General features: G+C 39.8%; 1 protein-coding gene across 1 annotated transcript in view; it reads left to right on the top strand.

The window, feature by feature from the left end:
• Window positions 1-3,823: 3,823 nt before the first annotated feature.
• The window catches only part of ctnna1 (catenin (cadherin-associated protein), alpha 1), a 78,383-nt gene continuing 61,904 nt past the window's right edge, over window positions 3,824-20,302 (top strand). The window contains exons 1-5 of the mRNA XM_004541077.5: window positions 3,824-4,167; window positions 5,664-5,781; window positions 6,021-6,216; window positions 17,721-17,887; window positions 18,250-18,369. Coding sequence (XP_004541134.1) covers window positions 5,677-5,781; window positions 6,021-6,216; window positions 17,721-17,887; window positions 18,250-18,369 — 588 coding nt within the window. The 5' untranslated portion in view covers window positions 3,824-4,167; window positions 5,664-5,676. The remainder of the gene's footprint in view (window positions 4,168-5,663; window positions 5,782-6,020; window positions 6,217-17,720; window positions 17,888-18,249; window positions 18,370-20,302) is intronic.

Genomic DNA, 20,302 nt, shown 5'->3' with positions numbered 1-20,302 from the left:
ATGAATGACTGATTATCATTAGCGTCACTAGTCGGCTGACTTCTCTCTGATGCCATGCATCACCACACACTCATTTCTAATCAAGGTACAGGGTTTTGCTTAGGAAAGGGAAAGCCTGCAGATGACATCATGCAGCTCCATGGACAGCTGTCAGAATGAGTCAGGTGGTCCTAGGCAGACTGATAGTCGCTGTGTTCCTTATGTCAGGGAACAAAATTCCTCCAGCAACGAGGCAGCTTCCAGTTCAGTCACCGTCAAAGCATGAGTAACTACTTTGACAGGAAGCTGTAACATACAGTAGCATCCATGACTGAAAAAAACAATAGATAATAACACAATTGTGAAAGATGCTTACCTTTAGTAGTCACCGTGAGCATTTCTTTTATCGGCGTGGAGCAGTGCCAAGGACTGTGATTCAATAAGATGCTGTGTCCCCTGAATAGAAATGTAGAGCTAATCTATAGAATCCATGAAAGCTAAGAGGAAAGATAGCATAAATACCATTTTTGTATTTTGATTTTTGTAATATTCACCTGACGTAGCACAAAATAATATTGCCGCATTTTCTATTTTTCTAGTGCCACACTCTGAAGATTTGCATGCACTCAATTATACATTCAGTATGTGACAAACATGTGCACTTCCACATAATGAGAAGGAATTATTTATAGCATGCTGCGCTCTTATCATTTGTCGGGCCCAACAGGTACAAAAAGATGAAGTTCAAGGACACCCAAACTTGTCCTCCCAGCAAGCTGTTACTTAGACAAACATTCATCATTCAAGAACACAATTACACCACATCTAAACCGTCTTCTCTACGGAGTATTAATTGGATAAACAGATCTCTGTTACACTATGTACATGCCGGTTTTCTCTGTTCTACACTGAAATTAATAATGTACACAAGATAGTTCACTGCTGTATCTCCATCCCAAAGAATTTAATATGGAAATTGAATCCATTACTCCTTAAGTTTTAACATGGTCAAAACTCTATGGCGAAAACAATTACTTCACAAATTATTATTGCACAAAAACCCCAAAAAACATTAAGGAGTGTCTTTCTGAAAGATAATTATATTCCGAGGCCTTCATTAAGAGCTTGATAAGTACATTTGTAAGCTCATTCTCTCCAAGACCGTAATTCATGCTGCACTGGTGGAGCTTCTTAATTAACACCTACTCAAGCCAACAAATAGAAGTGTGTTAGTTGTGCTTGGCTGCAGGACAAGACAGCATTGTTGATTGTAGTGTTCTGTGTGTCCACTGCTTTGAATTACTGATGACTGTCCTCTCTTTTTGGAACCATGAAGTGAAGCACTGTAGAAAAGTCTTATCTCACCCATCAGTTCTTCATATTTTGCTTGGACAATACAGATCCATTGTGCAGAGATCTATTGAAACATGCAAACATGTATAGTTTGTGCGATTCTAACAGTTTTGAAGCTTCATTGAACCACACTGCTTCAATAATGTTGAGGTCCAGGCTCTGTGGGTGCCAGTCAACGACTGATAGTGTTCCATTGTGCCTCCACTGTATTTTCCACATGGCTGTGGACACTCACTGTTGTTCCTCTCTTCTGAGCTACTCCATACATTCTCATAAAAATTAAAACCCACAATGTCAAACTTGGATTAATCGCTCCAAAAGACCTGCTGCGACTCCTTTTTAGGTCTGAACTGACACCCCAGTGTTGGTTTTGTGTGTACAACATCATCATAACAATGTTGGCTCAACATTGCAACTGACCAGTCACGCTGTCTGAGCAAACCAACACAAGTAATCTAAATTTGGCTAAAAGAAATGCTAACTTGATCATATGTTTGTTAAATAAAATAACTTTTGAAAAATGAACCACTTACCATTTGTTCCATAAGAGTTTAATATAAACAAAGTAATTTGTTTTCTTTTTTCTCAATATTCCAAAGCTATCACGTCACAACAATATGACTGGTCAGTAGCAATGCTGACCAACATTAACAACACCAGCACAGAGATAAGAGATTATTTAGTCCAGCTCTTATCTAATATGGCATACTTCAGTCTTTTTATTCCTCTGTTTGCCTTTAGTGGCTTTCCTGAACAGTAGGCCAGTTGTACCTCTCAGGTCAGGTCTTTGCTGGATTCCCCCCCTTTCTCAAGCACATGATTTTCACAGGTCCATGTTAAGTAGCTTAACAAACACAAAAACACATTCCTCTGAAAGTGGTCAGGTACAAGGACTGGACTAAAAATGGCTAAAAAGCAAACAATGGCAGAAGAAAAGCCTGGAGGACTTTTACTTACAAACACTTTGCAATATTGCAAGAAAGTCTGGCTCCTTGGAAGCAAAATGTTACAAAATGAGGGGTAACTCAAGACTTTTTCACAGTACTGTATTTCTTTAAGAGGTGTCTTGTGCCATAAACACACATAACATTAGGAGGATACAGATTGAACTTAATTAATAAACTATTAATTGCCAGCTCTGCAGCTAGTTCTATACAACCAAGAACCAAGCACTGAAGCTACCACTGCTATACGTGTGTGCGTGTATGTGTGAATTAGAAAAGTGAGGCTAGAGGGGTGGCACCTGGCCTCTTTAGATAATCTATTTATGTCTTTCACACTTCATCAAGCCTGAACCAAAATACCCAGCACTTGAATATGTTTATCAAATGTCTCAGTCCACGACATATGTGAGATATATTTGCTCTTGACCTTGTAAGAGTTGAATTTGCACATGTTTGCGTATCCACAAAGCATTTCTAGATATAGATATGCTGGTTAATTTACTTGTCTTGAATGCCTGCAGTGTTTCCATATGATGTTTATTTATTAATAATAAATGAATAAATGGCGCTTCAATGTGCCCATTGTGTCTGTGCACCTGATGCCACATCAGCTAACATGTAAAACCCATTAGTATTAACAAAAGATAAACATAATTTTAGTTTAAAACAAATCGAGCTGCTCTAAATTGAGTTAAAATTAAAAATTAAATCAACTGAAAGGAAGATAATCAGCAAGTTAACAGAAGGTACAAAATGTGCAAAAGTTTTGATTCACCCCTCTAGTTTTGCATATTTATGTTTTATGAAATATGTGCTAAGATAAATAGAAGTACAGTAAATAAGGAAAAAACAGAGTTTGCAGAATTCTAATGACTTTTGCACAGCACTATATAACGCAAATAGCTATTTGTGAGTCTTCGTGATACTTCACAAAAAGAAGGTTTCAGTTTGAAAAGGCTCTGTTTTACATTCTGCTAGCGACGCACACACAGAGAGACAGTAAGAAAATAAGCAACAGACAAAAGAGCCACTGCCTGTGGTAATAACCTTAAACCTTGGAGTTTGTTATCGACACCGCCTCATTGCTGTCACTGAGTGGTGCAGTGCAGAGAGGAAAGTAAAGACAGGAGACAAAGGTCCAATACACGAGTTAGCAATAATACGAGATAATGAACTGATTTGCTCACGGAGAATTTCACTGTTTTTAATGATTATTTTTTCTGTTGTGACAGACTTAAGAAGAGTAAATCTTTTTATGGCTTTCTAGTTACGATTGAATGTCGAAGAAATCCTGGCAGAAAAAACAAAACAAAAACTATTACAACAAAATGTCACGTCTGAAAATCCCCTCAAATGTCATATTTAAAAATCAGATTTCTTCATAATAACTACTTGCAGTTTATTTTCCATCCTCTGTCAGAAGTCTGTTTTTTCGCCCAACAGTTTAAATAGCTCTTCCCTACTCCTGCCTTTATGGAAGCAGTAATTAATCCATATATGGACATACACAGCGAGCGCCACGCCTAAAACACCTCCTGGTTTTACGGACTTGCTGTGGCCCGTGTCCTCCCTTCCCCGCTGCCTGGAAGTTCAGGAACTTGGTCACCGCCCAGCGCCCCCTCCTCCTTTTACCTCATCTATTGTTGGGCAATACGTTACGCCATCGAAATTCTCTTAACCGAAACTTTTCAGCTGACTTGCTGGAGCTCTTGTGATACTTTTCTGTATAGCCGTCGAGCGGAGGGAGTGTTTATCGTGAGTGAGCGGCGCAGTTAAACTAAGTCCGTGGGGCGAGGAAACGGGAGGAGAACTTTTGACGCAAGGAATTCCGTAATTCCCATTCCTCCATTTTGAACTTTTAAACTTCACTTTGTCTAGCGGACTGTTGTCGGTGAGTATATAACGAGTCTTTCTTACTTTACATACAATGAATACTTAAACAAAATGAGTGGACTAGTTGTTTGGGCCGTCGGTAAAGTTTCTCGCAGAAAGCAGGCTAACAGTTGTTTGTCGCTTAGCATTAGCTTTAGCTCATCGCTGTGTTTGGAGAGCTCCGTGTTACAGCAGGCAACCTGCATTACGCTAAGCTAAGCTGGTTACCTGTTACCTGCTGTTAATAAAGTATTGAAAATGACTTGAGGTGGACAGTTATTGGCTGTTAAATGTGTACACGAGTATCTTCTGCTTTGTATATTCTCGCTTAACGCTTTTTGACGGGGTAAAACCGACGTTTGTTTAGGTAGTTTTTGCAACAGGTGGAAGTTGAGCTAATGTTAGCACACCAGGTGATTGACCCACCCTAGTGCTTCTCAGCAAGTGTTAACATGTTTCTGTTTTGTTACGTAATTTTTCCTGTTTGGATACATTATATACACTTCTTGGTACCTACACATGGCTTAGTTTGACAGTTTTAAACCGTTAATATTATTATTTTTTGCCTAAGTCGCGTACATAAACCCCCCCCAAACCTGCTAGACGGTTTCGATTTAATTTGCAGAGATTTGTAGATATCACTTTGCGACATGTACCACGCCCATACAGAGCAGTCGAACGCAGTTTCTCCCACGCTGGCCCAGATTAACCTTCGTCTCATGACTAGCATTTTAATGTTGCTTTCAGTGGAAATGCGTCATGTTGTCTGGACAAACAGACGTCTTCCTCAAACAACCTTTACAGAATTTTTTTTTTTTTTTTTTTTTTTTTCCCCCAATACACTTTTTCTTTCAATACAACATTATCAGTTTCACTGCGTGTTAACTCATGGGTAGAAACTCTGTGTATATTAGAAAGAAGAAAAGTGGTTAATAATACAGTAGAACTGAAAATAGCTCTAATATATAACGATTCACTATAAAATTAGAAAGCCATGGTTGCCATGTTCCCCTCTTAATATTTTTGTACTTTTGTTGGTAATGTAGGCTAATAGCTAGTGTTGTAATTCCTCACATAATACAGCTGACCAACTTTTCAGTTGAAGCCTCTCAGCCCTCGGGCCATCCTGATTATCCCTGCCCCTCCATGTTTGATAGCTAATCAATGGAGTCACAGCCACTGCCTGAAAAGAGAAATTGAAATTGGGCCACTGTGTTGCTGTGCTCTGCCGTTGGCATTCATTCTGAAAGCAATGGAGCACTGCTGGCTCTAACAAGGACTTTAATAATTTCTTTAATGCACCGAGTTCTAGACACTAGTCTGATAATCTGACAGAAATCTTGATTTGTGAAGAGAAATTATAACTTTTAAGTCATTCAGGGAAGCAAATATTGAGTAATCAAAGGACAGAGATGTCCATTTTTTTCTGTAGTCTACATTTTCTGCTTCAGAAGAATTAATTTGTCATTTGTTTTTGTTTTTTGTTTTATTTTATTTATTTTTTTTGAAACCCAGTAAACTAGACATCATGACTAGCAACACCGCACCAAACATCAACTTTAAATGGGACCCGAAGAGCCTGGAGATCCGTACTCTGGCAGTAGAAAGGCTACTGGAGCCTCTGGTCACACAGGTAATACAACAAGTATTAGTATTATTAAAATGAGGCACCTTACACATCTTATTTCACAAAACAGCAAAGTGAAAAAATGTGGTATTTTTTCCCCCCTGTGGTTCATTCTTGCATTTCACCATTTTAGAACTGTTATTTTGCCTTACTATGTCATATGTTGTTTGTTTTGTTTTTTTTAGACTTATCACAATTTATTAACTGTAGGCAGGTATATAATATCCTAATAATCTCTGCCATAGGTCACCACTTTGGTAAACACCAGCAATAAAGGCCCATCTAACAAGAGGAAGGGACGCTCTAAGAAGGCCCATGTTTTGGCTGCATCAGTGGAGACTGCTACCGAGAACTTCCTTGAAAAAGGCGAAAAGATTGCAAAGGAAAGTCAGTTCCTCAAGGATGAGCTGACTGCTGCTGTGGAAGATGTCCGCAAGCAAGGTATATTGAAAATACGAATTGCAGCAGTGTGGCTTCATGCTTGTACAGAGTGCCTCTTAAGATAGGACGGATGAAAAATAAACCATAAGCTATGTATACATCATCTACTCCAGCAAAAATCCTTGAAATAAGAATATGGTTTGAGTCTGATAGATTTCTTTTAGAAATGGGTTTTTCAATGAGGCCATTAATAGACTTTCAGTTTAAGCATGCACATGGTTCAGATTCATTTCATGCTAGATGGTGTCATTCCCGTACCTTCTGTGGGGATCAAATTTAACCACTTTTCCCAGAGAAGCCTGCGTGTTCTCTTAGCGCAGTGTTAGGATACTCCCCAGTTATCTGAACTTGAGAATCAACCTCACCATATTCAGTGTTGTATTTTCTGTGCTTCCTCCCGTTTCTTGTCCTTTGTTTTTGTTATAGAAGGATACCAAGATGTGGTTATATTATAGAGGTTTGCATAACATCAAATCAGTATTATTTTACTTGTTTCTTAATGTTCAGAACTTATTTTTGGGTAGTGTGTGGGGTATTCTTGGCTTTTAAAAATCCTTACTGAGCAGTCTACTATAAACTATGTAGTACTCACACGAAGAACTAAATTCCAATTTAAATCTTGTGTTTGCCAGAAATCATAAAATGTATACAAATTAGGGTGTAACATGTAATTGCACGTTCTGTACTGATTGCCAAATATCAACAGTTGTGAAAAAAAAAGAGGTTTTGTATGATAGAAAATTTAGAAGATTTATGTTATGGTTAGCATCAAAAAGATTGATGCCGATTTACAGTTTTATTATATTTCTTCTAACATTGGAGTGATATCACACACACTATCTGGGCCCTACATTATTGTGCTCATCTCTGCGGAACTGGGGTTTTATGATTAGCACAGTGGGTTGAGGAAGGTTTCTGTACCCGTTAACAGCCCACTGTTAGAACCGAGACAGGGCACAAGTTTGCACCTACACCTGGATCTGCGTACAAGTCTGTAAGGTTTATTTGTACCCAAAGTTGGTGGTATTCAAGATTTTTCCTGGCTCAGAATAGGTCTTTGGATTTGACTCTGTATACAAGTCTGATTGATTCACATAGCCAAAGAGTGTGTTAGCAGCCTTAACAGAGGTCAATACACTTCCTGTGGTTTGGACTGTTTTGATAAACAAAATGCATTTTAGCTTGGAAAAACTTCAAAATCACAGCCCTGATCATTTTCCTTTTATCTAAGGCCAAAACGTTTCTTTTTTTTTTTTTTTTTTTTAAACAGAATAAACCCTGATATTGCAGATAACGTCAAAAGTGATCCGTGGAGGCTTGTGTTGGTGGAGAGGTCTGTTATTCTGTGTAATTAGTCATCTTACTGGGGTGATTAGTGGTATACAAACTCATATGGCAGAAGTGACACATGAGCTGTGCACTGTTGTTCCCGCTTTTTAATCAGAATGCTTCCCTTCTTAGTTGTTGCCACGGAGACCAGAGAAGGAAAAAAAGTTTGCAGATGTCACCAGTGATGTCAAATTTATTTAAATGGCTATATCCACCTGCCTGGTGGGAGGCCTCCCACGCACAGTCCATTTCAAATTCAATTTCATGACTTCCTCAAGTCTCAAGACAGGAATCCACCATAAAAATCACCAGCCAATGCAATTACAATTTGTCTTGCGATAGCAGGTTCCATCATCTTAACAACCACACAGCAAGTCTCATTGACTCTCTCTTTTTCCGTATATCATATCCGTCTTTTGACACGCTAGGAGACCATTGAGACCAAGGAGCTATGACTGGAGGGTGGCTGTTATCACCTTCTGAAGTGACATCTTTGTAGCTCTGTCCTTTTTTCTTTTTTTTTTTTCTTCTTTTTTTTTCCTCTGCCCCCCTTCCCCTTGATGCCCAGTGAGTTAGATGTCCCCTGCTCAAGCTCAGCTCTGAGTATTTGGGAGGTAGAAGACATGTTGCTAGATAGCCTGTGCTGTGCTCAGTGCCCAGGAATGTTACTGTAGTTATGGTAAGCTGTCACTGGGCTGGAATTCAGTGACTGTTAGCTGGTGCCTAGGCCTGGCTGTCAGCTATGCCATGCTGCTCAGTGGAGCGTGCCTAGACTGATAATATAGCCATTGAGTAGGGTAAAACCACCCTGGATTCAGAAAGCATTTTCTACCCAGCTGTGGATTACCAGCTGTTTAAAAGGAAACACAAAGAAATCACTGACATAATAATAAATAAAAACTCTGTATATATTGCATGTTCAAGTGGTTGTTGCAGCAATTATGCCCTCTTTTCCCTTTTAAAGACTTTTTGTTTACTCAGTCCTTTCTGTCTGCTCTTGTCCTTGTTCCATCTCTGTTGCCCTTCCCTCTGTGTCTTTGTTGTCCTGCTGTTTTGGAGCCTTACTGTGTGATATACATTTTAATCATTTCATCATGCACTTGGTGGGCCGCAGGTGAGCATTAAACAGATGGAAGTTTATTAAAGGAGCACTGATCACTATCTGTCCCCTGAAAATGGCCTTATTGATTTTGTTCAGGGGGGAGTAACATCCTAAGGGTGTAGCAGACTGTGTTTGAGGTTTGTGTTGTCGATCATTTGCACAAACTGCTTTCGCTCTGTCAGACTAAAATGGGCAGAATCTGCGCGAGTGGTGTGTTATGCCTTTAGTGGTGCAACTTTTAGTTAAGTAAACAATGCTTCACTGAAGTAGGAAGAAAAACTCCAAATGTGCATTTTAAAAATACCTTCATTACTGTAAAGTTACAAGAGAAATGGTTGATTTTGTTAAATTTAATTAAAAAGTTATTATTGGTAACAAGTAGTGTCTCAGTAAATGTCCCAGGAAACATTAACATCTTTGTGTTAATCTGAGGTTTCAATAATTTCTTTATAACTAGGGATGGGTATCGTTTAGGTTTTATCCGATACTGGTGCCAAACTGGTACTTTTGAAACGGTGCCGGTGCTTAAACGGTGCTCAAACCGGTGCTTAAAGAATGGAGAACACAAAATTGATCCAAAAACCTCATGTTCAGCTGGGTTTGTGTGGTTTTATTTTTTATTTTTTTGTAAAAAGAAAAAAATGTTAACCTTTTCTGCAGCTATGGGGCATATATGATATCACTCTTGGCTGGAAGCAGTGCTTAATCAATGGGGAAAAAACACAAACTTTGTCCAAAAACCTCTCATGTTTAACTGTTTTCCACTTTTTCTTTGGTCATTTTAGCCTTTTTGGCCAGGGCGAAGGGAGCATCTGCCATCAAACAAGAAGACAGCTGCATGTAACTACAACGGTGTTTGCTAGTTCACCTTACATGCATTAATGTAATAACGTGGTTAGCCTACTCAACGTAAATTACACACGGACAGCCTTTCTACTCACACAGAGAAGAACGGCTGCTGCTGCCATCATCATCCGTCATCTTTTCTGCTACACTGGCAGGGCTAGGGGCCAGGACTCTCCTCTTCGTGTTTTTGGGGGATGTTGCTAACTCCGGGTTCGATAACAGGCAACCCACCCGCAGTAGATGCGCTCGGTGTGAGGTCTCGCAGCAAGCTATCAAATACGGCGCATTTTTCGGCTTTTAAAAAAAACGCTATGCGTCGCCAGGTGTTTCATCGGATTTGAGGTTTTACCTCCTTTGCACAGTATCACTTTAAAGCACTTGTTGCAGGCTGCTGAGTTTGCAAATTTTGCTGTGAAGTACAGCCAGACTTTTGACTGCTTGGCCTTGGGCATTTTTAATCTGTAGCTCTGCTCTAAAAGAACGTATGTACCTGGACCTGCCTACTATCCTCGGAAACGTAAAATGATTGGCTAGAATCCAAAGTGTATGACATCTCAGGGAGGAAAAAAAAAAAAGCACCGAAATAAAGCACCGAAATGTGCGCTGCTTTTCAGTCTGGTTACTACCGTTTATGTCAGAACCGGATACCGGTACCCATCCCTATTTATGACTCACTTTTCTTAGGTATTTGTAGTATTGCTCTATTTTAGATCTGCAGGGATTATTTAATGAATCTTTTGGACTGTTGGTGGTATATTGGAGACTGAGTTATTGTAACTGTAGATTTGTTTTGAAGCCAGTTGATGATATGACAGTTGCTGCTGATGTGGTGCTGCTAAAGCCACAGCCACTTCTGGCTCACAGATGGTCACAGCAGTGTTGTCCGTTGAGATACACGCGCCTTTGAATGACTGAAGCTTTCTACATTTGCCACATACAGTAAAAAATGTATCATTTCTGGGAGGAAGTCTATTTGCTTGTCTGTTTGACGTTGTAGTGTTTATATAAACTTTTTAAAACTGGTTCTCTGAACAAACCACAAAGCAGTATTTTGGCAGCGTGGATCTAGTGTGAACACAGCAGCCAAGCTGCTTTGCTTCCAACGTTCTATCTTCCTTTACAAGCTAGAAGGGACACGTTGGATCCCAAAGTGTTAAATCTGTCCATTTCTGCTTATTTGTTTGTTAATTTCTTTGAACAGTGAAATTTTAGAAGACGGTGAGTAAAATTAGTCATTTTAACTGCCTTTATGTTTCTGTCAAAATGGAAATTTAACATGAAATTTTGACAGTTTGGGGGAAGACGCCTTTTAAAAAAAAATTTTTCTTGGTTTATTCATTAGGTTTAATTCAAGCAGGATTTTGTCCTAGAATTGTTTTTTTTGTTAAACAATCACTTGTATAGTAAAATGTGTGACAGTGTAATAATGGCCTTTATTTACATTTTGTGTAAATAATTTGAAAGCTTCCATGCAATAACGTACACCACAGTATAGATACTGTTCAGAACTAGTCAGTTAGTTCCAGAATGCATCAGGCAAGCTAGGAAAATGGCTTCTGTGTTAGCACTTCTATATTTCACTGCCCCCCCCCAAAAAAAAATAAAAATAAAAAATAGATCTGCTATCTAAATAATCAGGTTGAGATATGTGAAGTGTTTGGCAAGATCCTAATAACTGAAGGTAAACATTAACAGCTAAATTAATTTTCATTCATCTTTATTCCACATCACACTGGCCAAAGAAAATTATTCATTCTGCTTGTCATATCTCCTCTCCAGTTTCTATAAAGCTGCACCACATGCTAGAAAGGTAGACACAACAGGTTTTCTTTTTTTTTTTTTTTTTTTTTTCTTCTCTCTTTTCTTTTTGTGGCTGCGCATTTCTGGGGCAACGATGGTGGTTTTACGATCTTTTTCAGAGTTTGAGGTTAAATGTGTCTCCACTGAAGTAAACTACTGATTTCCTGCTTTGTTCATGACTACAGAATTTATTTATGTGCCCAGTCAACTGTGCAGACCCATCCAATGTAGAACAAAGCATGGTGCTGGACAGAGCAGACACCGAGCCTTTTGTTGTGGTTTTGACCTCCCTTTTTTTTTGTGTGCGTGTGTGTGTGTGTGTGTGTGTGTGTGTGTGTGTGTGTATCCATGTATAACCAGAAACGCTGACAAATGCCTATATCTCAGATGAAGATTTCAAAAACAAAATGTGTTCAGTCATTGGTCACTCCCTGTAGGCAACTACTACTATTAATGATTGTTTTTTACTCTTCTTTTTTTGTCTTTTAATGAACCACAAAAAAGTGATTCATTGCACTGAAAAGCATTTTTTTAAAAAAAATATTTTTATTGAAAAAAGAAAACAGTACTTGCAGTTACCGAAATACAATCAACCTAAGTAAATAAACGTAATATATATGAAAAAAAACAACGCCCCCCCCCCCCCCAGTCCCACACAGATCAACACAAATGGCCTGTATTTATATAGCGCTTTTCTAGTCCCTAAGGACCCCAAAGCGCTTTACATATCCAGTCATCCACCCATTCACACACACATTCACACACTGGTGATGGTAAGCTACATTGTAGCCACAGCCACCCTGGGGCGCACTGACAGAGGCGAGGCTGCCGGACACTGGCGCCACCAGGCCCTCTGACCACCACCAGTAGGCAACAGGTGAAGTGTCTTGCCCAAGGACACAACGACCGAGACTGTCCAAGCTGGGGCTCGAACCGGCAACCTTCCGATTACAAGGCGAACTCCCAACTCTTGAGCCACGATCGCCCCTTAAATACAACCATCAAACATATTAGAGGAATATAACAGTAACAGAAGTAGATTTAAACAGGCAACACCTCTAGACTAGCAAAATAAGAGCATAATGGGTTGCCACTTGTGAAAAAATTTGGCTGTGCAACCTCTCAACGTATATTTAATTTTTTCAAGTTTAAAAAACAAAACATCTTTAAGCCACCGGGAAATGGTAAGCAACCGGGAAATAGTAGGATACTTAACAGACTTCCAATGCAACAATATTAGACGTCTCGCTAATAGGCATGTGAAGGCTATAATATCCTCTTGTGTGGAATCAAGTGTAAGTGAGCGAACAGGAATCCCAAATACAGCAATCGGAGGACAAGGATGAAGAGTTACCCCAAGAACAGTTGACATAATAGCAAAATACCCTGTCCAGAAACCTTGTAGCTCAGGACACAGAAAAAACATGTGGCTAAGGTGACAAGGAGAACCATGGCATTTATCACATTTATTTTCCACTTCTGGATACAATTCAGAAAGTCTAGACTTAAATGCACCCTGTGTATGACCTTAAATTGAATGAGTCCAAGACAAGCACAGGAGGTGGAAGATCGTACCCTCGCTATAGCCTGTTCCCAAGACTCCTCATGTATTCGAATTCCTAGTTCTCCTTCCCATGTACACTTAAGCTTAACATTAGAGTGGTTGCTAAAAGACAGAATAGCATCATAGTTTCGAAATGGTTCCTCTGTGATGAGGAATAAATGATAACGTAGTTTCCCACTGCTGTTCTGGAGGTAAAGACGGGAAATTTGGGAAACACTTGGCAACAAAATTTCGAATTTGAAAATAGCGAAACAAATGGGTAATAGGGAGATTATAACGAGAAGACAAGTTGGGAAAACTATCGAAAACACCATCCACATATAAATGTTTGAACTGTTTTATACCCTTGTCACACCACACTGAGAATGTCGAGTCCAAAAGTGAAGGGGGAAACAAATGGTTGTCGCTTAGAGGACCCGAGGAAGACGGCATTACAAAATTAAAGTGATGTCTAAACTGAAACTAGATTTTGAGTGTGTTAAGAACCACCTGATTATCAGTGTACAGAGGGTTTTACGGGTAAAGAGGAATAGAGCAAAGCCGGTAAAGAAGAGCCCTTACGTGACGATAGCTCCAATTTACACCACGAGGAACCAGAAGATTTTAGCCAGTAGCAAAGTTTATGGATTTGAGCGGCCCAGTAGTAGGCTAAAAAATTAGGTAATGCAAGTCCTCCACTAAATCTGCATCGCTGCAGCAAAGTTTTAGAGACCCTCCCCAAATGAAAGAACAAATAATCTTGTCCAGTGAAACAAAAAAATGTTTTGGCAAAAATAAGGGAATTGACTGAAATAAAAAATTTTGGTAAGATGTTCATTTTAACAACATTAATCTTACCGATTAAAGAAAGGGGGAGATTACCTCATCTTTGAATATCAGATGTGATCCTTGATATAAGAGGAGACAAATTTGCTGATTTAGGGCCAGCTAAAGAGCGAGTCACGTTAATCCCTAAGTACTTAAACCCAGATGGACTGAGACGAAAGGTTAGATCGGACTGTTGAAGTTGACGTGCTGCCGTATTAACAGGAAAACACTCACTTTTCCCCAAATTTAATTTATAACCTGAAAACGAACGGAAGTTCTCCAGAATACTTAAAACAGCAGGGATGGAGCATGCAGGGTCAGTCATATATAATAATAACAAGTCATCCGCATACAATGATACTTTATGTGTAATTCCATTACGGATGATTCCCCTGAATACAGAAGAAGATCTCAGTGTAATAGACAGAGGCTCGATGGCAATGGCAAAAAGAGTAAGGGAGACAAGGGGCAACCAGGCGAGGAGGCCTGACGTCGTAACTGATGTGCCAACAAGCGACTAGCCTTGTAACCATATTCGTAATATGAGCCACGACTGCGTAGTAATAAGTGCTCAGCCTCTTTGGTTGACATAAGATCAAATTCTGCTTGCAAATCAAGGCGCTGCTTCAGTAATTCTGGAGAAGGGTTCAGTGTATAACTTTGATCAAGGTTACTAATTGCAGCTATAAGTTCTTTAAGCCTGGCATTAATCTTTTTATTAGCACGGACAGAGTAAGAAATAATTTGACCTCTCAGGTAGCATTTAAGAGTCTCCCATAGCAGAGAATATGAAACAGAATCATCCTGATTGAAGGACAAGAACTCCTCAATAGAGCTTGAAATTCACAAAATTCTTTATCCACCAGAAGGAGAGAGCTAAATCTCCAAAGTGGAGGACTACGTTTATGGGTAGAAAGCTGAACATCCAATAGCAGAGGAGAATGATCAGATATTACAATACCAGAATAGTCAGAAGAATTAACACATGAATTAAGAGTTCTGTCGATGGAAAAAAAAATCAATCCTGGAATAAGACTGGTGGACCTGAGAGAAAAACGTCTGTGAAGGTTCTCAGTCATCCAGGTCATCGTAGTCAAAGGAGCTTGCAAAGAAAAACGTCTGGACTTCTTTAAGTTGCTTGAAGACGTTTCACCTCTCATCCGAGAAGCTTCTTCAGTTCTAAGGTCAAATGGTGGAGAGTCCCAGATATAAACCTAGTGGGAGTATCCCCCCACAGAGGGACAAAAGGACCCCCTGATGATCCTCTAATCGCCTGAGCCAAGGTGTGAAACTGGGCGTGGGTCCAAATCAGCCAGAGTTTCGGGTGAGTTCATGGTGAAACCTGGCCCCACCTTATCATGCGAATTCCTGAGATCAGATGGCCCAGGATGTGAGTGGGCGTTAAGGCATCTGGGAAGGGATCTCAAAACTGGATTATAGATGGCAGAGAGTTGGTGTCGTAAACCACCGCCTCTGTTCAAAGATGGTCGCTCACAGTGGACATAGATGGCTTCTTTCACTCCTCTTTCAAACCATCTGTCCTCTCTGTCCAAAATGTGAACATTGGCATCCTCGAAAGAGTGTCCTTTGTCCTTAAGATGCAGATGGACTGCTGAGTCTTGTCCTGTGGAGGTGGCTCTTCTGTGTTGTGCCATGTGCTTGTGAAGTGGCTGTTTGGTCTCTCCAATGTAGAGGTCTGGGCATTCCTCGCTGCACTGTACAGCATACACCACATTGTTAAGTCTGTGTTTTGGCGTTTTGTCTTTCGAGTGAACCAGTTTTTGTCTGAGCGTGTTGCTGGGTCTGAAATACACTGGGATGTCGTGCTTGGAGAAAACTCTCCTGAGTTTTTCCTGATACACCGGCTACATAGGGGATGACAATGTTGTTGCGTCTGTCTTTCTTATCCTCCCTCGCTGGTGTCTGATCTTCTTTTCTGTGCCTCTTTGCTGACTTTTAGAACGCCCATTTAGGATAACCGCATGTTTTAAGTGCTTCCTTTACACGTGTGTGTGTGTGTGTGTGTTCCTTCTTTTTTTCCTTCAGGCTTAGAGGGAACATGTTCTGTCCGGTGGTGTAGGGTCCTAATTACTCCAAGTTTGTGTTCCAGAGGGTGATGGGAGTTGAACAGGAGGTACTGGTCCGTGTGTGACAGACCAGTACCTCCATTGGCAGCTTTATCGATCGCCAGCTGCGTCTTCACCGCCTGCAGGTCGAACTTAATGGTAGACAAAGCATCACCAAGAGTATCCTGAAGTTCCTTTTTAAAGATGTCGGCGATATCTTTCCTCAGTGAAGCCAGCAACTCGACCTTGAGAGCCTCAATATCAGGATTAGCTTGACATGTGGGGGGGGGCTTTGCAGGAGACGACCGCTCACTCGAGGGTGTGGTCGCGGTTTGCAAACTAGGCCTCAGTTGTGTTTGAATAGTACTGCGGGTTTTAACATTTTTTTTTTTTTGCTGCCATTTTACGCCGGCCCGAGTAAAACTTCTCAACAAGACAATCCACAAACCAAAACAGGACTGGAAATATGGCCAAAACGCGCGAATAAATAACAATTTAATCAAAATTGGCGCGAGCTCCCAGACTCGCTTCCTACTCCATCAAAGCTCAACTGGAAGTCCCACTGAAAAGCATTTTATGCAGATTTTGTGATACATGGCTTGCTGTGTACGAATGTGTGTCTCATATCTCTAAATCACTGCCTTCATGAGGCATGTGCCAGGTAGAGCTGGGCAAGTAATCAGATTTTCATCTTGGTTGTCATATGGGCTTCTGGCATTTTATGAAAACAAAATAATTGGTATACAGTGGTTATTCTTCTGTTTTCATTTTTGCTATGCTGTCTGTAACAGCGGATATGTAAAGCTAGCTCATATTCACGTAATATAACGTTTGTGCTTTTATTTTGGTAACGAATGGTTCTAGCTACAGTCGACAGGGGAACAAGGTTTGTAATGTATATGATTTAATTTGAGCAATCTGAAATGCATAATATGTATTATATAGTTTAATAAAAAACGTTAGACCAGCGTAATGAGCGATTAAGATGGTGTTACATGAATAATATGGTAATTGTTTGTCTAGCTCTTACATTGGTTCGTTGTCTGATACACGGCAAGGAATAATAAAGGTCATTCAACAACCACCAGTTCTGGCCTTCTCAGTTCGACTGGATGCTACACTGTCCTTGTTTTAAACACAGTGGTGCACTTTTTTTCCCCCCTTCCTAAAAGGTTCAGCTCATCTGCTGACTAAAGGAGAACCTTCGGTCAACAGTATCCATTTAGAGGAAGCAGAACTCGGGACATTTATGTAGTTCAATCCTTGGAAGGATTATCAGTTGTCTACAGCTGTCTTTTCTCTGGATTGCTCAGGGTCTCTCGCCTAGTCTGCTTGCAGTAGCAGATGACAGTTGGCTGTTGGCTTCGTCTCTCTGTCATTCACCGTATGGTTGTTGTGCAAGTCTCACGGGGCTCACTAGTCCGCTGCTTTCTGTGGCTCCCTTTGCACCCTTCTGCACCTGCAGACATTCTGCAGTAAATACAGGCCGGTAGAGACTTGGCAGTTGCCCATGCGAGACAGACTTTATAATTACTAGTCAGGGCCTTACTCCTCACTGGATGAGCTGCTGTTGTCCATTTCATTTTTAAAAAAATATTTTTTTTTAAAAACTTTACAATTCTCAATAGAATTATATTTAAAAGTATCTACATTTTAAGCACAAATATAAATAAATAAAATATTGTCCCAAATAATACTCACTATTTTTCCCATAATAAATGTGATATCAATGTTAACAGCTCAGTAGCATGTTTTCTTTTGTTTATTTTTCTTTTTGTTACTGTGAAAGATGTGAAAACTCTTTCCCAGTCACAGATGCCTGGGGGTTCAGAAAGAAAAGGTCATAATGGTTTAAAATGGTTGCTTTTGGACAAATGCTTGTAAAAATGTTTTGAACAGGTTTCTCATGTAAGGTTTCTGTTTAAATCTTGGATATGGAGCTGATTTTTTTTTTTTTTTTTTTTTTTGTGCTTTGTTTCTCTACCTGAAGGTGAGTCAATGCGTCAGGCCTCTGGAGAATTTGCAGAAGACCCCTGTTCATCTATGAAGAGAGGCAATATGGTTCGTGCAGCCAGGGCCCTCCTGTCAGCAGTTACGCACTTGTTGGTGCTGGCAGACATGTCTGATGTCTACAAACTTCTCGTGCAACTTAAACTGGTGAGATGTTGAATTCTCATGCATAACATACATTGATAATTCTAATTAAAGTGTCACTAACAATGAAGTGAATGCAGAGTTGGTAGAATCAGTTTGATTTAATATTTCTATTTGTCAGTAATTGCCTCAACCTCTTCATTCAAGTGCAAATTGAAATCTTGCATTCTCTCAAACTTTTGGGAACAGCTTGATGTCTTAATTGATCAATCCTAACTCATACTTGAATTTTAAAAGCAAGCATAGACATTACTAATCTAAGTTAACACTTAATGTTGTGCAAACTGCTAATTCAGTCAAGTACTGCTTGTGTTTCAATTACTGTCTTCAGTATTGCAGCAACTCTTTCTATCTGTGTGGCTCAGGTGGAGGACAGTCTGGCCAAAGTGCGCAACGCAGGTACAGAACAGGATTTGGGAATCCAATACAAGGCCTTGAAACCAGAAGTGGACAAGCTGAATGCCATGGCTGCCAAGAGACAGCAGGTAATTGAAAAAAGTGATAGACAGGAGCAGAGTTACAGAATCTGTATTATAGCTTGAACACGGTTGGAAATTTTTTGAGTGACTTCAGTACTTGTAACCAAAAACGTGCTCCAAACAGCACAGTGACAAGTGACTATAAAAGTCTTGAGTGAGAAAGAAACATGTCCCAAAATTTACATTAAATTCAGCCTTCTAATTAGTATACAAGTATCGGAGTGATTTGTGTTTTTAAAATGATTATAGCTGGGCTATATAGCTATATATGATTATAATGGGCTTTTTTTTTTTTTTTTTTTTTTTTTTTTTTTTTTTTTAATATATAAATCAGTTACTAGCTTGTCTCCAAAATCAAAACTTTAGATTTTAGCATCAATAAAATGATGCTAAAATCTACACAAATATTGTACACTCCCAAATCATTCATCCATCAATTTTATTCCACTAAAGCTGGGCAGACACTGATTTTTTATTTTATTTTTTTTTTCCCTTTTTTTTTTTTTCCAGTCGCGCGATTGAGCTCCTGCTCAAACTGTACGATTGACTCGCAGGGGTTAGAAGTTCATAGGTCACGATGCAGGGTCTCACACTATACGACCCGATGCTCTGATGCGACCCGAGTGCTCACACTGTGCCTCCATAAAATGAAGGTTATAACAGAAATTCTGTCGCTCGTTCTCCCTCTGTCTTTCACTCACACAGACACGCACACCACCATCATCAACTTTGTTAAATTGCTAATGAAAAACATTGATCAGGCAGCTGTGATTGAGCAGCAGTGTAGATCCAACTATTTTCACGGTTGTTGTGGTCGTGATAATTTTGTGAGGCCACATCGAAAAGGCTCGGATGAGCTTGCCATAGTTCTACAAGTTGTACCTCCATCGCTTGTTTCCAGATCACACGCTGCACTGCCGTGCTGCGCCGTCTTTTTCGCTGACATTTGTGTTTGCGCGTGCGCAGTGTGAGAAACTGCGGTGACACCCTCACGACCAAGCGATTGATGATCGGGAGCTGGTTGTGAGGTGTCAATCGCTTCTCGTTACCCCACGTATACTACACGATGCATGACGCACGATGAAGGCCAAAATCGGGCCGATCGCCAAAACGGTCGAACGACTCAAAAATCGGCTCAAAATGGGCCAAAAATCGCACAGTGTCTGCCCAGCATTACTCAGTTCAGAGTCACTAGAGTCTATTCCAGCTGTCATAGGGCTGTGAATATAATATAAAAGTGAAACCTTGTTTGCAATTGAAAATGAAGGTCAAACAGACCAAAATGTCAATTGCCCTCCGACATTTATTATCTTAAGCTACTTAGCACATCATACTATAACATTTTTTTATTTTTTTTTTATTTAATGGTGTAATGTGTTGAAACTTGCTTTTGGACATTTATGTGACTTTGCTGATGGAGATGGAGGAGAGGAAGTGGGTTGTGACCTTTTGCCAATGTCCCAGCGTGCTGGAATTTGAATAGTGGACTCACTGCTTTGGGAATTGGTGATCAGTAGTATGTTCTCCTTCTTGGCCATCGAGTCATCTAACTGATAATAGTTTTGAGAGAAAATTACTTTTTTAACTACAACATTTGGGTGTGGATGGAAATGTTTAACAAAAGTGAAATCAGGAAGTAATAGGGCTTAATTGCAAACGAGTAGTAGAAATAAAAGCCTTGGGAGTAGTCCAGTTGGAGCTGAAGTAGTTGGTGTATGTAAGCTAGTTGTTGTTTTTTTTTTTTTCGTTGTAAATGTATAATAAATCTACAATGGGGTAGTGATCGCTATCTCCTCTCCTCCTCCTGTGAATCTGTAACTAGAGTACAATGCTATGGTCTGAATAGTGATGTATTAAATCGCAAAGGCACTTTATATTGACCTGATTATGACTGTATTTTCTGCAAGGGACGGAAAAAAATCTGGGTCATCTACAATAA

Source organism: Maylandia zebra, linkage group LG2 (assembly GCF_041146795.1).
Source record: "Maylandia zebra isolate NMK-2024a linkage group LG2, Mzebra_GT3a, whole genome shotgun sequence".
NCBI classification, from domain to species: domain Eukaryota; kingdom Metazoa; phylum Chordata; class Actinopteri; order Cichliformes; family Cichlidae; genus Maylandia; species Maylandia zebra.
The sequence above is the reverse complement of the archived record's forward strand: the minus strand, read 5'-3'. Positions and strand labels throughout refer to the sequence as shown.